Below are 17225 nucleotides of genomic sequence, written 5' to 3' on the forward strand. Positions count from 1 at the left end.
CCTCACCAGGCAGGCTCCCTATATCAATGAAATCACAGGTTCAGCACCTATTCCTAATCTTTACTATAGACTAATATTCTAACATTTTAAACAATTTTATATATAAATATTTATATAATAAATATCCACGTTCATACATACACATGCATATATATATATATATATATGTCTGATATATAGATACAGTTTATGTCTCTCAGGCCATCTTTATGACACGTCTCCTCCCTGTTGCCTACATCTCCAGTTCTTTCTCTGGGATCCTGGGATAGTGACTGGTGAGAGTTCTTTATATCATATATAAAAGGAGAAGGGATGTACTTGACCACGATCAAACAGATGGCCATTTCCCTCTATTTTCATGTTATTATCTCAAAGATTATTGTGTACTGGGCAATTAATATATGCTTGTTGACTGACTGATATGCTGAAAAAGAGAAAGGTTAACTATGTATCTAAGTGGAAACAAGGATGTTTGCCTAAAACATGAGTACTTAACTTAGGATCCATGAACCTCCCCCTGCCCCCAACATTTTGGTGACTGTATTGCAATATCCTGGGCAGCTAGGTGGTGCAGTCGATAGAGTGCCTGACCTGTCACTTCCACAGAAGACTCATATTCCTGAGTTCAAATCTGGCCTTATCCACTTACTAGCTGTGGGACTCTGGGCAAGCCATTTAATCCTGTTTGCCTCAGTTTCCTCATCTGTAAAATTAGTTGGAGAAAGAAATAGCAAACCACCATAGCATCTTTGCCAAGAAAACCCCATTATGGGGTCATGAAGAGTCAGACATGACTGAACAATTTCAATCTCATTGGTTTTCCTTGTAATTTTATGTATTTTATTTTGAGTATTGAAAAGGGGTTCATTGGTTTCACCAGACTTCAAAAATTATCCAGGACACACAAAAAAGGTTAAGAACTGCTGGTCTAATAAAAAAATAACTTACTTTGTGAATGAATAAAGGTATTGTTTCTCTTTTTAATGAAATGTCCTTAATAGAGGGTGATATTGGAAGAAAAGTTGCTTCTGAAAACTAATGAAGTAAGATTCAGGGCATCACAAGTTCATAATGGTTCAATTCTTACAAACAGCTGAGAGACTAATAAAAATGATGATGATGAATTATGTTGGCCAGACATGTATCATCTCTTATGAGAAGTCTTTCCAATCCCCCTGGTTTTTATTTTTGTGTTCTCTCTGTCACTCTGTCTCTTTGTCTCTCTCTCTGTCTCTCTCTTTTTCTCTCTCCCTTTTTCTCTCCCCTCCTCTCTCTCTTTTTCTGTCCCCCCCTCTCCTTCCCCCAGTCTCTTCTCCCCTCCTTCTCTCTCAAAATTATAGCAATACAGTGCGCTGAACAGACTGAAAAAGAAACCTGTTATTCGTATGAGTCATAACCTCATTTGTAGAACTTTTCCATCATAAAAACATCTATGCAGGAGTTCTTCAAGAACAAGTCAGTAAAAAAAAATAAAGATTTACTTGGTTATTTATATGTCAGATTTGGGGCTGAAACTGCTTTTCAATCGATGTGTTATTTATGATATGAACACAGGTGATTAAATTTAAAGGTGATGCTAACTGAGCTCTATTATAATAGAAGCAAAATGAGGGTAGACTGTAATAAGAAAGCTCAACACAGAAAGGCACCAATAGAACTTGGGTATTTTTCTCTAACAGTTTCATTTAATAGACATATATACATGCTCTATCTGTCTATCTCTATTGTCATATGTCTCTATCTCTCTATCATTCTTTCTATCATCTACTATCTATCACCTAGGTATATATACATGGATGTATATCTCTATGATCTACCTGCCTGTCTGTCTCTTCATCTAATATTATACATATAACATATATCTACTGATGACCTTTGTGTCCTTATTATATTTTAAAATTTTTTTCTCAGATATTTTATCAATCCTTGATTTACACAATAACACATTATCTAATTAATAGCAACAATATCTCAAGTAGTCTATGGTCAGCTTCATTTTAATTCTTATATTCATAAAGAGAGAGTCAGAGGTAGAGTATAAAATGTTTTCTGTAGGGTCACAAAAATCAGACTGCAAAAAGAAAAAGAGACCATCATCATTTGATGTATTTCATTGAATAGATGTTTACTAAAGGAAGAAAGAAAAAAATAATTCCTCATTTTCAGCATAATGCAATACCATGCCCAAGTCCTTATACCTTTCTTACCCTTTTCTATTCTTCTTAGTAACACACACACACACACACACACACACACGGTTAAAAAAAAAATCTAAACCCAATGTATATAAGTTTCTGCAAGAGAAGAAAAATCTCTATTATCCGAGAATTATGTAATCAACTCAATTATCTAACAGTATAGTAGTCCTTGTGTAGTTGTCTACATTTGGTTCTAGGCCTCTGGACCAAGTACAAACCACCAAGCCATCTTCTACATGCTGCCTAGGCTAGATACACCAAAAGGGATAGGCAATTGGTTAGGGTTGCTCATGTAAGGATGTCTGGGAGCCCTTACTGTAGCTGAAATATTATATCTGTGTTGTCATGACTTCCACCAACAAATCTGCCTGATTCTTTTCTTTAACTTGCTCTAGACTTTGGCTTGGCAGTCTAGTGTCGCCTAGATTAACTCTTAGTATCTATTACTCTAATGATTGAAGTAGTTAATCCTATGTCTTCTGAAGATAATTCTGTTTGCTTCCTTGGCACTAATTATTTATAAACATCACATTTGGCCTCCTGGTCCCATTTCTTGAGCCTGACTTCCCTGGCTTATTTCCTTCCCACATTTATTTTTGGCCAGAGCATTTTGCTTTAAGCAAATCTTGACCCAGAGGATTATCTGCATTTCTCAACCTAGCTGGAGGAGAAAATAACTGCTCAATTTTCCATTACTCTCATTGTGATGACACTATTTGTTTACCATCACTTCACATTTTAGTATGAGATGTGTAGGCCACCAGGTAAGACACGATTTCAAAAAGTAGAATTAAGTGGATAGAAGCAGACAGAAAGGAGTAATGAAGGAAAAAGAGAGAAAGAGCAGAAGGGAGAGGGGGAAAAAGAAGAGGAAAGAAGGGAGAGGAGGAAAGAAAGGGATGGAGGGAAGGGAAAGGAGGAGAGAAGAGGAATAGTTAAACTCTGCTGGCAGGTATCAACTCAAAAGTAAGGTTACATGTTTTGCAGTGAGTTTGTCTTTGCATTGTCTGGTGTGATGTACTGGGGAATATCAGTTATAGCCACATTAATATATCTATATCGCTATATCAATATTAATTGTAAATATATGATGTAGTCAAATAAATATTGGTTATGGATTTGCCTCACCAATTCTCACTCATAAGCCTCTATTCACGTAATTTCCCCCTTCCCTTTAATGTTTTCTTCAATATTTCCAAATTCTATCCATCCTTCAAGGCCCAGCTCAAGCCCTGTTCTTTCTTAAAGACATCCACAGTGCAAGGTCAACCATTTTTCATGATGCTGGTAGGGCAGGGTCCCTAAAAGTAAAGTACTGCTATTCTCTCCATGCTCTAAGAAAAATTTAAAAGTGAAGATCTTACTCCTTTTCCCTATGCCTGCCAGGAAAAAAAAAGTCTGACTGCCTTATGGGATTTCTAGAGTTGAAGTTTAAGCACTTTAAATAACTTTAAACATTAAAGATTTAAAAAAAAATTTCCTGACAAGATCAGGTCACCAGGATGTTTTATATTTCAATCTCCTATTCCCTACCTCATGTAGTATTAAAGGGTATTTCACATTTTGTCTTTACTATACTGACCTGAAAATTTGGCATATATTGGAGAGTATATTACAACTGTCTTGTAATCTACACCTTCCATGTGGATATATGCTATTTGGATGAATTTTAATATTAGTTATAGGATGTTGATGATGTTGCTAATGGTAACACCAAAGCACTGGCAATGGTCACTTGTGAAATTTAGTAACTGTGATATTCACATGAACTTAAATTACTGTCGGTGGTTTATACAAGCACTTTTTTCCATTTCTACAACACATTTTTAATGATATTGTACAGATGGCAAATAAAAGAGAGTTTATCTCTAGAAGTTAGCTCAGCTTTTAACCTTCTGAAGTAGTGAAAAGCAATCCAAACAAAAATGCTGGATATGAATATGATCCATTGACTAAAAGATCTCTCTTTTCCCATTAAATAAAGCATTTGCAACCACACTCCAACAGGCAAAAAAGAGAGCTAACTTTAAATAGTCACAGTAATATTTGGATAACTTAAGAACATGTATCTTTTGTGGATTTCTGGAGAATAGGAGGAGGTATACTAGAGAAAACATGACAAGTTATGAACCATTTTCAAGGCGACAATTGGTTGCAAGAGTTTCAAGAATGTATTGTCAATGGAAGTTGCTGACACAAACCAAAACTTCTTTTCATTTTTTTTTTAGAAATGTAAATTTATACAGTATCAACAACTGTTTTCAGGGTAAACGAACCATTTTATGGATGGACAGTCCATATGTTGAAAAATGGTTGAGACTTGTATCCACCTGGGTTTTAAATTGGAAATTAGAAACCACTTTGGGGCTACTTAAGGACATCATTATATTAAAACTTCAATAGCATCTGAAGATAGCTTGAAATTAATCAGTAAACTCTTGTTTTAACCTTCACTGTTGAAAAAGATTCCATGGATAAAACACCGGCCCTGGATTCAGGAAGACTTAAGTTCAAATCTGGCCTCAGACACATAACACTTACTAGCTGTGTGACCCTGGGCAAGTACTTAACCCCACTGCCTAGCCAAAAAAAAGAAAAAAAAAAAAAAGAAAAAGATTCCAAAAAATAACAACATATTTTATAACTTTGTATTAGGGCAGGAGGTGGAAGGCAAATTTGTGAAGTTCATTTGTGGAGGTAGCTACCATTACAGAAAGTCTCTATCACTGCAGAGAAAGAACTAATTCCAAATATATAATCTTAGAAAGCTGCTGGATGCACTGAAACGTTAGATGACTTGCCCATGGTTGTGCAGCTAATATGTATACAAGGAAGGACTTAAATTTGGGTCTTTTTGACTCCCCTATCACAATATCTATTGGTCCATTATTTCCCATGTGATTTAGTATACACAGTATAAATTATGAATCCTATTATTAAATATCTTGCTATGCCTCAGGTCTATCAGCTAATGATCAGTTAATGATAAACGTTGATATGTCTGTCTCTCTCTTTGTGTGTGTGTGTATATATATATATATATACACACACACACACATATGTATGCATATACAAACATATGCAAATGTATGTACAAACACACATAAATGTATTTATAAACACATAAACAGAGAGACATTATATATACATATACACATATATACACATACAGAGACTTTTTTTTTTGGTTGGCAATGGGGTTAAGTGACTTGCCTAGGGTCATACAGCTAGTGAGTGTTATGTGTCTGAGGCCAAATTTGAACTCAGGTCTTCCTGACTCCAGGGCTGGTGCTCTATCCACTGCGCCACCTATTTGCCCCCCAGAGACACTTTTAATGTGTCTGTGTGTGTCTATATATATGTATGTTGTGTCTATATCTATATACATACATATGTGCATATACACATAAATTATATAATTTTGTAATTCTTGAGGATATAGCCAAGAATTACAAAATTGTATGACTGTATGTATGTATGCATACATACATATGTGTGTACAAACAACATATACATTATATATACACATATAAGTATACATATACATGTTGTATATATACACATATAAGTATACATATACATGTGATCATACAATTTTGTAATTCTTAGATATATGTGTGTCTATGTATGTATATAGATGTCTGTTTACACATACATACATACATACATACATGCATGCATACATACATACACAAAACTTTGTAATTCTTGGATTTCTCTCTGTCTCTCATATCCAAGAATAACAAATTGTGTATATATGTTTGTATGAATATACAGACACGTCTCTAGCACTTCTTAAACTGTGGATCACGACCCCATATGGGTTCACTACCCACAGTTTAAGAAGCGCTGATGGGATTGCAAGTGGAAAAGGTTTAAGAAGTCCTATATATATATACATATAAATGCAGAATAAGACACACACATCCAAGAATTACAAAATTGTTTTTAAAAATATCAATTGTCTCAAAAGTTAAATGCCATCCCCCCTACCTCACTTCCACCCCAACATACACAAAAAATTATCCTCATCAAATTGAGGATCGAGTTAGTTGTTTTCTTGTTAACATATGTCTTACTGTAGCATATAGGGTACATAGAAAGATGAATTCACTTTACAAAGAGGTTCCTTAATAGTATTATGTGGGGACCCAATGGGGCAGCAAACACCATTATCTAGGCCAGAAGCAAGAGGAATGGTCTAACCAGTTCCATCACTGATGGGGCTGAATTTTTCACATTCAAGTGAAAATGTTTTTAGCATCTTAATGACTATTGAGTCAAATGTTTTACTACGCTTTTGTACTTTCAGAAAGTTCTGGGGCTCCCCTAATACAATATAATCAGTCTCCCCCATAGTGAGGCTATGTTGTGTGAGCAGATTCTAGGCAAAACAGGTTACCTTCAGGAGAGATTTCCTTCCAGGGATTAGGTGGATACATGAAAGCTGCATTCTGGATTTGATCGTGTATATCTTCATCTTCATTAAATGGAAATGTACCACTGAGGCTTACGTAGATGATAACCCCAACAGACCACATGTCTAAAGAACGATTGTAGCCTTTGTTCCTAAGAACTTCTGGAGCGAGGTAAGCTGGTGTGCCTACCACTGACCTTCTGAAGGACTTCTCTCCAATAATTCGAGCAAAACCAAAGTCACAAAGTTTCACCTGTTTGTAATGAAAATATGGAATAAAATTAAATGCACAAGTATCATTATTCTATTCCCTGAGAGTCAGACTTTTATGTGCAATTTTATAATTTTATATTCAATATTATATTTATATTCAAGACCAGCCCTGAAAAATGTAATATATGTTCATTTGCAGTTCTCATAGTGTACAGAAAGTTTATTATTCCCCCCCATACTATTTCACTTGGTGATCTCATTAGCTCCCATGATTAAATTATCATCTCTAAGTCAAAGATTTTCAGATTTACTTGTCCAGACCTCTCTCTTGACCTCCAAGTCTCATATCTTCTACTATCTACTTGGCACTTCAAACTCAATGTCCTGCAGATATTTTAAACTCAATGGGTACCAAAATGAACTTATTAACTTTCCCTATAAGCCCTCCCCTTCTTGCAGACTTTTCTATTACTGTCAAAGGTACCACCATCCTCCTAATCACCTACGCTCACAATCTGGGTGTCATCCTCAACTCCTTGCTCTCTGTCTCTCACCTCCCCTCCTGCCTCCATATTCAGTATGTTTCCAAGTCCTATAGATTTTACCTCTGTAACTGCTCTCGTATATGTCCAATTTTCTTCTCTGACACTGCTACCATACTGGTGCTGACTCATCACCTCAAGCCTGGAATACTGCAATAGCCTGCTGCTGGTTTGCCAAGTTTCTTCCCAATCCAGTCCATCCTCTACTCAGCTATCAAACTAATCTTCCTAAACACGGGTCTAATCATGTCACCCAATAATAAAAAAAACTCCAGGATCAAATATAAAGTGTTCTGTGTGGCATTCAATGCCCTTCATAATTTGGCCCTTTTCTTTCTCTCCAGTCTTCTTACCCACTCTGTACAGTCTAGGATACAGTGACACTGACCTCTTTCTTGTTCCTCACACAAGACACTGTATCTTCCATCTCTGAGCATTTTCATTCGCTATGCCCCATGTCTAGAATTCTATTCCTTCCTCATCTCCATCTCCTGGCTTCCTTCAAATCCTAGCTAAAATCCAATCTTCTATAGAAATCTTTACTAATCCTCCTTAATCCTCCAAGTGGGTTTGTCTCCATTTTATTCTGTACAAATCTTTCGGTACAGTTATTTTCATGCTGTCTCCTCCATTAGACTGTGAACTCCTTGAGAGCAGAGACTGATTTTTGCTTTTCTTTGTAACCCTAGCACTTAGCAGAAAGCCTGGCACATAGTAGGCATTTATGCTTGCTGACTAGTTTTATAGCTGGTTCTTTCTCAAAGAAGACCAAAATGACATCACTGTGCTAGAGTCAAGTTTCAGCGTGTCTGACTGTGGCTGTTCTGACCAGTAAGAGCTTGGAATGCCCTACCACAGTTCAGGCATAAATAGCATGTGTGAACACTTGGGATGGTTTCTCTAAATTTGCGTATCTTGCATTTCCTTTGAGCTGTCTCAATTCTGCTTTGCTCATAGAGGACAGCACCTTCTCTGATGTGGGCACACCATGCTGAGTGGTCCTGTGCCAGCATCTCCCATGTCACACAATCAATTCCAAAGTTCTTAAGAGAGACCTTGAGAGTGTCTTAATATTGCTTCTTCCGACCACCATGTGGTCTTGCTCTTTGTGAGTTCTCCATTGTCTTTTTGGCAAGTGCTTTGCATTTGAACAACATGGCCAACCCATCGGAGTTGCACTCCTGAAGCAGAGTTTGAATGCTTGGCAGTTTAGTTTGAGAAAGCACCTCAGTATCTGGTATCTTATCCTTCCAGGTAATCTTCAGAATCTTCCCAACACAATTCAAATGCAAGCCATTCAGTTTCCTGGCACAGCACTGGTATACTGTCCAGGTTTCACAGGCATACAACAATGAGGTCAGCACAATGGTTCTGCAGACCTTCAGTTTGGGAGTCAGTCTCATACCTCTTCTCTCCCAAAGTTTCCTTGGGAGCCTCCCAAACACTGAGCTCTGGCAGTTCCCACATCAACATCGTTATCAATGTGTACAGCCCTGGAAACACTATCAAAGTAAGTGAACTTATCCATAGCATTCAAAATTCCATTTGCTGTAACCAATGGTTCCATGTATGGATAGTGTGGTGGTGGCTGATGGAGTGCCTGTGGTTTCCTGGTGTTAATTGCTAGGCCAAAATTAGCACAAGCAGCAGAGAATCAATCCATACTTTGTTGCATCTCAGCTTCAGAGGCTGCACTGAGCGCACAATCATCTGCAAATGGAAAATCATGCACCAATACTGCTTCCACTTTGGTCTTAGCTTGTAGCCTTTTCAAGTTGAAGAATTTACCATCAGCGCTATAGCTGACCCTGATGCCATGTTCATCCTCATTGAAAGCATTTGACAACATGGCTGAGAACATCATGCTAAAAGCAGGGGAGCATGCACACAGCCTTGTTTCACTTCACTGGTGACTAGGAAAGCATGAGAGCATTGTCCATTAAAGAGAACTCAGGCAAGCATGCCAACATGAAATTGAGATGCAGTGCTGATGGACTTCTCTGGGCAACCAAATTTTGACATAATTTTCCATAAGCCCTCGCGACTGACAGTATCAAAGGCCTTGGTCAGATCTAAACACATACCCTACATCCTGGTTTTATAGCTAACAAGTCTGAAATGACCAAGAATTTGTGACTATTTCTAAATAGTTGCATATGTGTAACATAATATATTAAATGAAAATATATAAAGTTTTAGTCTAGCATTTTAATTTTTGGTTGCTACCAAACAGATCTTCTGAAAGCATAGGTCTGACCAATCTACTCTCCAGCTCAAAGAGCTCAACGGCTCCCCCATTGCTGCTAAGGTAACATATAAACTCCTCTGTCTGGCATTTAAAGACCTTTGTAATCTAGCTCCAGCCTGTCCTTCCAGGCTGACTATACACTTAATGTTCCAGCCAAACAGATCTTTCTATGTGCTTTCTGCGTGCCCTTCTATCTTCTTATACTATGCCTTCACCCAGGTCCCTCCTTCCCCTACTCCTGAAAAACTCTCCTTCCTCTCATCATCTTCATCTCTTGCAACCCTCTCAAGGCTTAACTCCAGTACCACTTTCCTATGCCACAAGAAACCTTTTGTGATTCCCCCAATTGTTAGTGCCTCTAAATTACTTTCTATTTATTTTCTGTTTTGTATTTACTTATTTATAAACCTATTACATCTACTTGGTAGAATTTAAGGTCCTAGATGGCAAGAATGGTCTCATTATGTCATTGTGTTCCCAGCACATCTAGCACGATGCCTGGCACATAAGAGATGATCAATATGGGCTTGTTGAATTGAATTGAATTAATATAAGGCTGGTGGTTCTTGAGTATTTGGGCAAAGTCAGAAACTAAAGAAAGCCAGATGAGGCAAAGAGAGGTACAATGAATTGGCAGTAGTTATATTAAGGTAATGTGGAACCGATGGTCTCAAACTCAGCAGGAATATCACAAATGTAATATTAATCAATAATCAACAAGTATTTTTAAGTGGCTAGATTTTAAGTGTTAGGGGCTGGAATGAATATGTCAATGAATGGATACAAATGTGTCTGAGAAAATTGGAATTAAGTAAATGGTTTGAGAAATAGGTGACAGACCTATTATGAACAGAAGAAAGGGTCTGGTATTCTTACTAAGAAATATCTCATACTCACCTGTGGGAAAGGATCAGCCGACGCTAACAACACATTTTCTGGTTTGAGATCACAGTGAACAATGTTTTTAAAGTGAAGATGCCTCAAGGCAACGAGTATCTGTCAAGAAGAAAACCCGCCAGAGAATTCCATTGTATGGTGTTTTTCTACCCATATGTAAATTACACTGAAATATTAAGCTAGGATTCATAGTGCATTACAGAAATCCAGGCCAGACCTCTCTTCTTCATATTCTGAAGAGTACAATGAGATATTAAAATTATACATACATATGCATGATGAAATGATATGTATACATTATACATAATATATACGTATGGATACACATATAATCTTTGTTTGGACTCTATGGCAGAAAAGGGATTATTGTTTTTGTCTGATTACTAAAATTCTAGAGTGGCAGTGATATAAAATGGCAGAGGAAAATTCTGTTAATAGCTGTAGCAGCTGACAGGAACACTCATTCCATCTTGGGAAAACTAGAATTTCTCCTTTTCTCACCTTAGACTTTTACCAGTTTCCAAAACACGTAACTGCAAACTACAGTAACTTCTAGGTAGTTAGTTCATAACCTGAAGCTCCTTGATAATTTTATAATACCATATAAAATAACAAATCGCATTTGTTTTATACTGTAGACTTTAGGGGAAGAGTTTGAAAAATAAGGCTAGAAAAATATAAAAAGGGATAACATTTGATATTAAATATTATTTTTCTAGATGTCTAATTGATTCCTTACCTGGGTAATTAAAAACTTCGTTATGTGCTCTGGCAACCTGCCCTTTTCACTTGACAAGATCATCTCTAGCATGTCTCCATGGAGTTTTTCCATAACAACAAACACTCTTTCAGGCGTCTCAAACATACACTCCAAATTTACAACACCAGGGTGATGAAGGTTCTATTAAAGATAAATAAAGCACTTGAAGAAAATGAGTTTTTTTAAAAAAAAAATACTCTTTGGCAGGCTCTCTGATTAAATAAAACTGTTCATGCTTAAAGCTATGGAGGAATCTACAGCTAAGATTTCCCAGCACTTCCAAATTCTACATATGTTGCCTCATGTTGTTTCAATTTTTACATCCCTATAAAACATATCTTTAGTTCTTCTGTCTGGAGAATGGCATCATCTTCCTTCATATTAAACCCAAATTTCCCTTATTGTTGTTCAGTTGTGTCCAACTCTTTGTGATATGATTTGGGGTTTTCTTGGCAAAGATACTAGAGAAGTTTGCCATTTCCTTCTTCAGATAATTTTACAAATGAGGAAACTGAGGCAAATGGGTTAAGTGACTTGCCTAGGGTGACACTGTTAGTGTCTGAGGCCGTACAGAGCTCTGTCCATTGCATCACCTACCTAACTTATTTTAGGATGTTGCCTGGAGCACTGAAAAGTTAAATGACTTGTCCTTTAATTATTAGCAATTTGGGACATTTTTTCAGACAATAGATGTGACTTTATTTGGCACTTAGCAAGGTGCCTGGCAAATAATAGGTGCTTAATCAATGTCTGTTAAAGTGAATTGGATTTTTTAGCAAGGTTATCTGGGCATTACTGTTAAGAAACTACCACCTATACCTCAACCCACCACCCTGCACACCCTGCTGTTTTGTAGTTAGTTGATACATGATTCATATTTACTTCTCTGTGTATATGTTCTCTCTCCCTAATAGAATATTAGCTCTTTGAGGGCAGGGACTGACTCTTTTAATTTTACATCCTTAGTGCCTAGCTCATAATAGGTATTTAATAAACGTTTGTTGAATTGAATAAAGAGGTACGGAATATAAAAAATGCAAAGTGTTTTTTTTGGAAGGGAAGGGTAAGTGCTCTATAAACAGGAAATCTTTCAGGTAGGATGTGGTGCCTAAGCTATGTTTTGAGAATCTTTGTTTGGAGTCCTTTGGACACATGGAGAAATTCACAGTCTTGACAGTTAGCTAGACATAACTGGCATTCTTATAGATAATCTGCATACTTGGGTTTTAGAGGTTGTGACCAATGAACAACCAATAATTAGCACCTGATCTAACATGCCTTTGGGTATAATGCCAAATGATGTGGCCCTCATGAATGATAAGGTTGGCTTTTGAGTTTTGCCGGTCATACCAGTTTAAAAAAAAAGATTTATTAAGGGCTTGCTTTGTGAAAAAGTATTGTACTAGGTACTGGAGATACAAAGAAGGGAAATAATATATTTCAGGCCCTTAGGAAGCTTCTAATCCAATGAGGGGGAGGGGTAAGAAAACTGGTTGTAAGTTCGACTGGACAGGGTGTAAGAGAGGTATACAATGCCATAAGAAATGTGAGAAGAGACCTCTCTCCCCACCTTTCAACTAGAGGATTAAGGGAAATTTCATAGAGTTGACACCTGAAGTGAGCCCTTAAAGCAGGCCTGCATAACATATGGCCCATGGGCTGCTTGTTGCCGCCAAAGGATTTCAGGTGGCTGTCCCATGACTCGTGACAACCAACCACTGTCAGTCTGTGAAGATGTCAATGGATAGAGGAGATATGAAGGAAGGGAGTTTTGGGGATAGGGTTCAGCCTACACAATGTACAAAGGTAGCCTGGACAAGATGAGATCCAGGAAGAGATCAGCAACTGTTTCTGTTTCACAGGATGTCTGAAAGGGAGTAAAGTAAAAAAAGGCCATAAAGATGGATGGGAGTGAAATTGTGGATAACTTGAATGCGAGACTAAAGACCTCTGTGTGTATGTATATGTGTGTGTGTGTGTGTGTGTGTGTGTGTGTGTGTGTGTGTGTATGTTTATCCTATCTTATATACATTCCCCATATATGCTTCCATGCTTCCAAGAACCCATGATTTCATCTGGGTAAAGGCTCCTTCCACCAACGCTGACCACAAACCCTATTATGCCTTAGTAGATGGCTTTCTCAAGCTGTTGTGGCCAACCTGGTAATCAAGATTTAGAACATTAGTGGCCTTTGACCTGCTGAACTGTAATTATACCTAAGAATATACCTAGTCTTTTAGGAGAAACTATGGTGTGTTTTTGTTTTAATCTGTGCTTGACATCATTAATACCTGTGTTTGTACAGTCCTTTCAATGTTGAAAGACTGTAACTATGATACTGTCTGCATTGTGCTCTGCTATAAAATAGGCAGTTTAAAAAAAAAAGGTGTTTTGATTGTTCCTTATGTTTTGGACAAGGCCGCTGGAGTGAGTTCTACTTGCTTTTAAGCTCATGGTTTTCTATTATGACTAAACGAACTCAAATGTCCAAATCTATTTTTTGCACTTGAAAGAGGCAAAGGCAAGGAAAATAAAGATCAAATGTACCCAACTCCTCACTGACGATGATCTTGTTGTTACATTAATGAAAAGGAAGATGCCCCTTGGCTGCCCGGAGAATGTGGCATTTGAAAATGATGGCAATAGAGGTGAAGGTAAGAACAAACTGGGAAACAATAACAACACAATTCATTTATTTCTCTATCTCTGTGATACTCTTAAAAAATATCTTTAAAACTTCTGAGAATAGCTCCAGGAAAAAAAACAACCACAAATAACAAAAAACCACTAAAGCCTTAACTGAACTGACTAATATAACAAAGTTCATACGGGCATTTTCCATTCCAATTAACATGTTTGCTTTCCAAATGGAATCACTTAATGGCTTAAATGTTTTCTCAGCAACTTCCAGACTAACCAATTTGCTTAAGGGATAGAAAGAAGGTCATTGGCCTCAACACCTGAAGTGGAATACAGGGTAGAGAATATGTTTGCTAACACCTCAAATGTTGCCCAGAAATTCAAAGACCCAATATTTCATGGCAAAACAAATGCTATCAACATAGGGGCTCTGACCATCTGCTTGTTACATGTAAGTAATCTGGTTTTCAGGAAATGAAAGATTTGGACCAGTATGGGAAAGGACAGTATGTCATTCACACATAACAGATTGATGGCATATCCATGAGGTGAATATAAGTTATTTGTTTAAAAGTCTGGGAGGAAATATCATTTGGATATCATAAAAACTGATTTTTCTCACTTGAGTTACGTAGAAAATGTAAATATAATCAATGGAGAAATCAAATTTTTAAAGGATTCTATTTTTTTGAGGGCAGATCAAGAAAGGAATGATACATGAGAAAAGCAAATTTAAATAAATTTATTTTTAGTTAATGGATTACATGAGTTTTATTTTTCTTAGATTCATGATAAACTAAATCTCATATGTATTTAAACTTTCCTGGTTCTAATAGTTTGCATTTCTTTAGTTTGTGGAATCAAGAAATTATCCCACAGACTCTGATGCTGTTCCAAATTAAACAAATCTTTCCTGACTTCCTGACTCTCACTTTTTCTCTAACCCTACAATGGTATCCATACACATAAAAGAAGAGAGAAGAAAAAAAGTTAAGCATGCTCTGTCTTTTTATTGTTTCTTTTGGAACAATATGGGCCTAATCAAGTAATTAACAATTTATTAAGTGGCTAATACATGCCAGGCACCATGCTAAGCACTGAGGATACAAAAAGAACCAAAAAAAAAAAAAATACTTACCCTCAAGGAACTTAAACCTAATGGGCATGCAAACAAATATATGCAAAGCAATCTATATACAGGATAAATAATCAAGAGGTAAGGCACTGGGATTAACAGGGTTTGGCAAAGGCTTCCTATAAAAGATGGGATTTTATTTGGGACATAAAGGAAGCCAGGAAAGCCAGCAGGCAGAATTGAGAAGGCAGAGCATTACAGGCATGGGGGACAGCTAGAGAAAAAGCCAAAAGCCAAGGATCAGAGTGTCTTGTTTGTGGAACAATCAGGAAGCCAGACTACTGAATTGAAGAGTACTTGGGGTGAGGAGTAGGCAGGGGAAAGGAGGTGTAAAGTGTAAGAAGACTGGAAAGGTAGGAGAGGGCTGGGTTACAAAGGGCTTCAAATGCCACTTTGTATTTGAACCTGAAAGTGATATGGAACCACAGGAGTTCACTGATTGGGGGAATGATGGTCAGGCCTGTCTTAGAAAATCACTTTAGTGGCTAAATGGAGAATGGACTTGAAGGAGAGACCTGAGCGAGGCAGACCCACCAGCAGGCCAGTGTAACAGTCCAAGCATGAGGTGGTGGGTTAGGGCCTGCGCTAGAATGATGGCAGTATTAGAGGAGAGAAGGAAGTATATACAAGAGACATTGCAGAGGTGTTTGGGAGAGGGGTGGGGGAAGCAGGGAGAGACAGTGAGAAATTGAGGATAACTCCTAGGTTACAAGCCTGAGGCACTGATATTGTTGCAGTCATCTTTCTGCAGTAATAGGGAAAGCAGGATGGGGGACAGTTAGTTTTGTTTTGGACATGTTTAGTTGAAGATGTCTACTTGATACCCAGTTTAAGCTGTATCTGAAAGCATTTGGAGATGAAGAGGGTTTGGGAGCAGGACATGTAGATTTGTGAATCATTAGCATAGAGATGACAATTAAATCCTTGGGAGCTGATGAGATTCCCAAGTCAAGTAGCATAGAGGGAGAAGACAGAGGGCCCAGGACAGAACCCTGAGGGACACTTATGGATGGGTAGCGAGCAAAGGAGACAGAGAAAGAGTAGTCCAATAGATAAGGGGGGAACCAGGAGGGAGTGGTGTCCTAAAAACTAGAGAGAAGAGAATATTAAGGAGGAGAGGGTAAACAACGGGTCAAAGTTTGCGGAGAAGTCAAGGAGAGTGAATATTGAGAAAAGGCCATTGGATTTGGCAACTAAGAGATCATTGCCAATTTTGGAGAGAAAAGTTTCAGTGGAATGATAAGCTTAGAAGCTAGATAGCAAGGGTTAAGAATAGAGAGATTTTGAGAGAAAATGGAAGCACCTATTGTAGAATCCCTTTTTGAGAAGTTTAGCTACAAAGAAAAGAAGAGACATAGGGTGATAGCGAGGATGGAAGGATCAGTGAGAGATTTTTTGAGGATAGGGAAGAGAAATGTATGTTTGTATAGCAGTAGGGAATGAGCAAATAGACAGAAAGATTAAAAAAAGTGAAAAAGTAGAGATGACAAAGGGGGCAATCTATTGGAGGAGACAGGATGGAATGAGATCTCTTGAACAGGTAGAGGGGTTGGCACCTTGGAGAAAGGAGTAAGATCACCTCATTACGTGAGACAGGGACGAAGGAGGAGACAGTGGTAGAAGGTATCTCAGTTACTAGGAGATGAGGGGTAGGAGAAAATGAACTCATGAACTCATGAATGGCCTCAAATTTTTTTTCCTGTAAAATATTAGGCCAAGTTCTCACATGAGAGTGAGGAAAGGAAAGCCATGGGAAGTGTGAGAACAGATAAAAAGTTTCATTAATATTGCCTGATATTGCTACTTTTAACTACTTCTAGAATAAATGTGTGTGTTCTTATTTTAACAAAGCAGTCGAGAAACTCAGAATTTGTGGGTTTATGATCTGAATTTTCCAGTGGTTAGCAACAGAATAACTGATACAGACTAAAACAATGAGAAACTGAAATTTTCAATGGGTTTTTTTTTGGGGGGTGAACTTTTTTAAACTACAAAAGCAGCATCAAAATGAAGGCTTCTGACTTTTCTCAGTATTCGTTAGAAAAATAGAGAACACTGTCCTTTCCATTCTTATATCTACCACTACCCCTCCTGCCAGAGACTACCCCCTAAAATTACCCTGTATTTACATTTTCTTTGTTTGTATACACATTCTTCCACGTTTCTGATAGGATG

The 17225-nt window shown here is 37.5% G+C and overlaps 1 protein-coding gene across 1 annotated transcript in view; it reads right to left on the reverse strand.

Moving 5' to 3' along the window:
* Positions 1-17225, reverse strand: part of PRKD1 (protein kinase D1) — a 389696-nt gene that overhangs the window by 15921 nt on the left and 356550 nt on the right. The window contains exons 14-16 of the mRNA XM_027870203.1: positions 11255-11416; positions 10516-10614; positions 6601-6868 (exon numbers count right to left, since the gene is read on the reverse strand). Of these exons, the coding sequence (XP_027726004.1) occupies positions 6601-6868; positions 10516-10614; positions 11255-11416 (529 nt within the window). The remainder of the gene's footprint in view (positions 1-6600; positions 6869-10515; positions 10615-11254; positions 11417-17225) is intronic.

The sequence above is a fragment of the Vombatus ursinus genome, unplaced genomic scaffold (assembly GCF_900497805.2).
Source record: "Vombatus ursinus unplaced genomic scaffold, bare-nosed wombat genome assembly UNPS02014794.1, whole genome shotgun sequence".
Taxonomy (NCBI): domain Eukaryota; kingdom Metazoa; phylum Chordata; class Mammalia; order Diprotodontia; family Vombatidae; genus Vombatus; species Vombatus ursinus.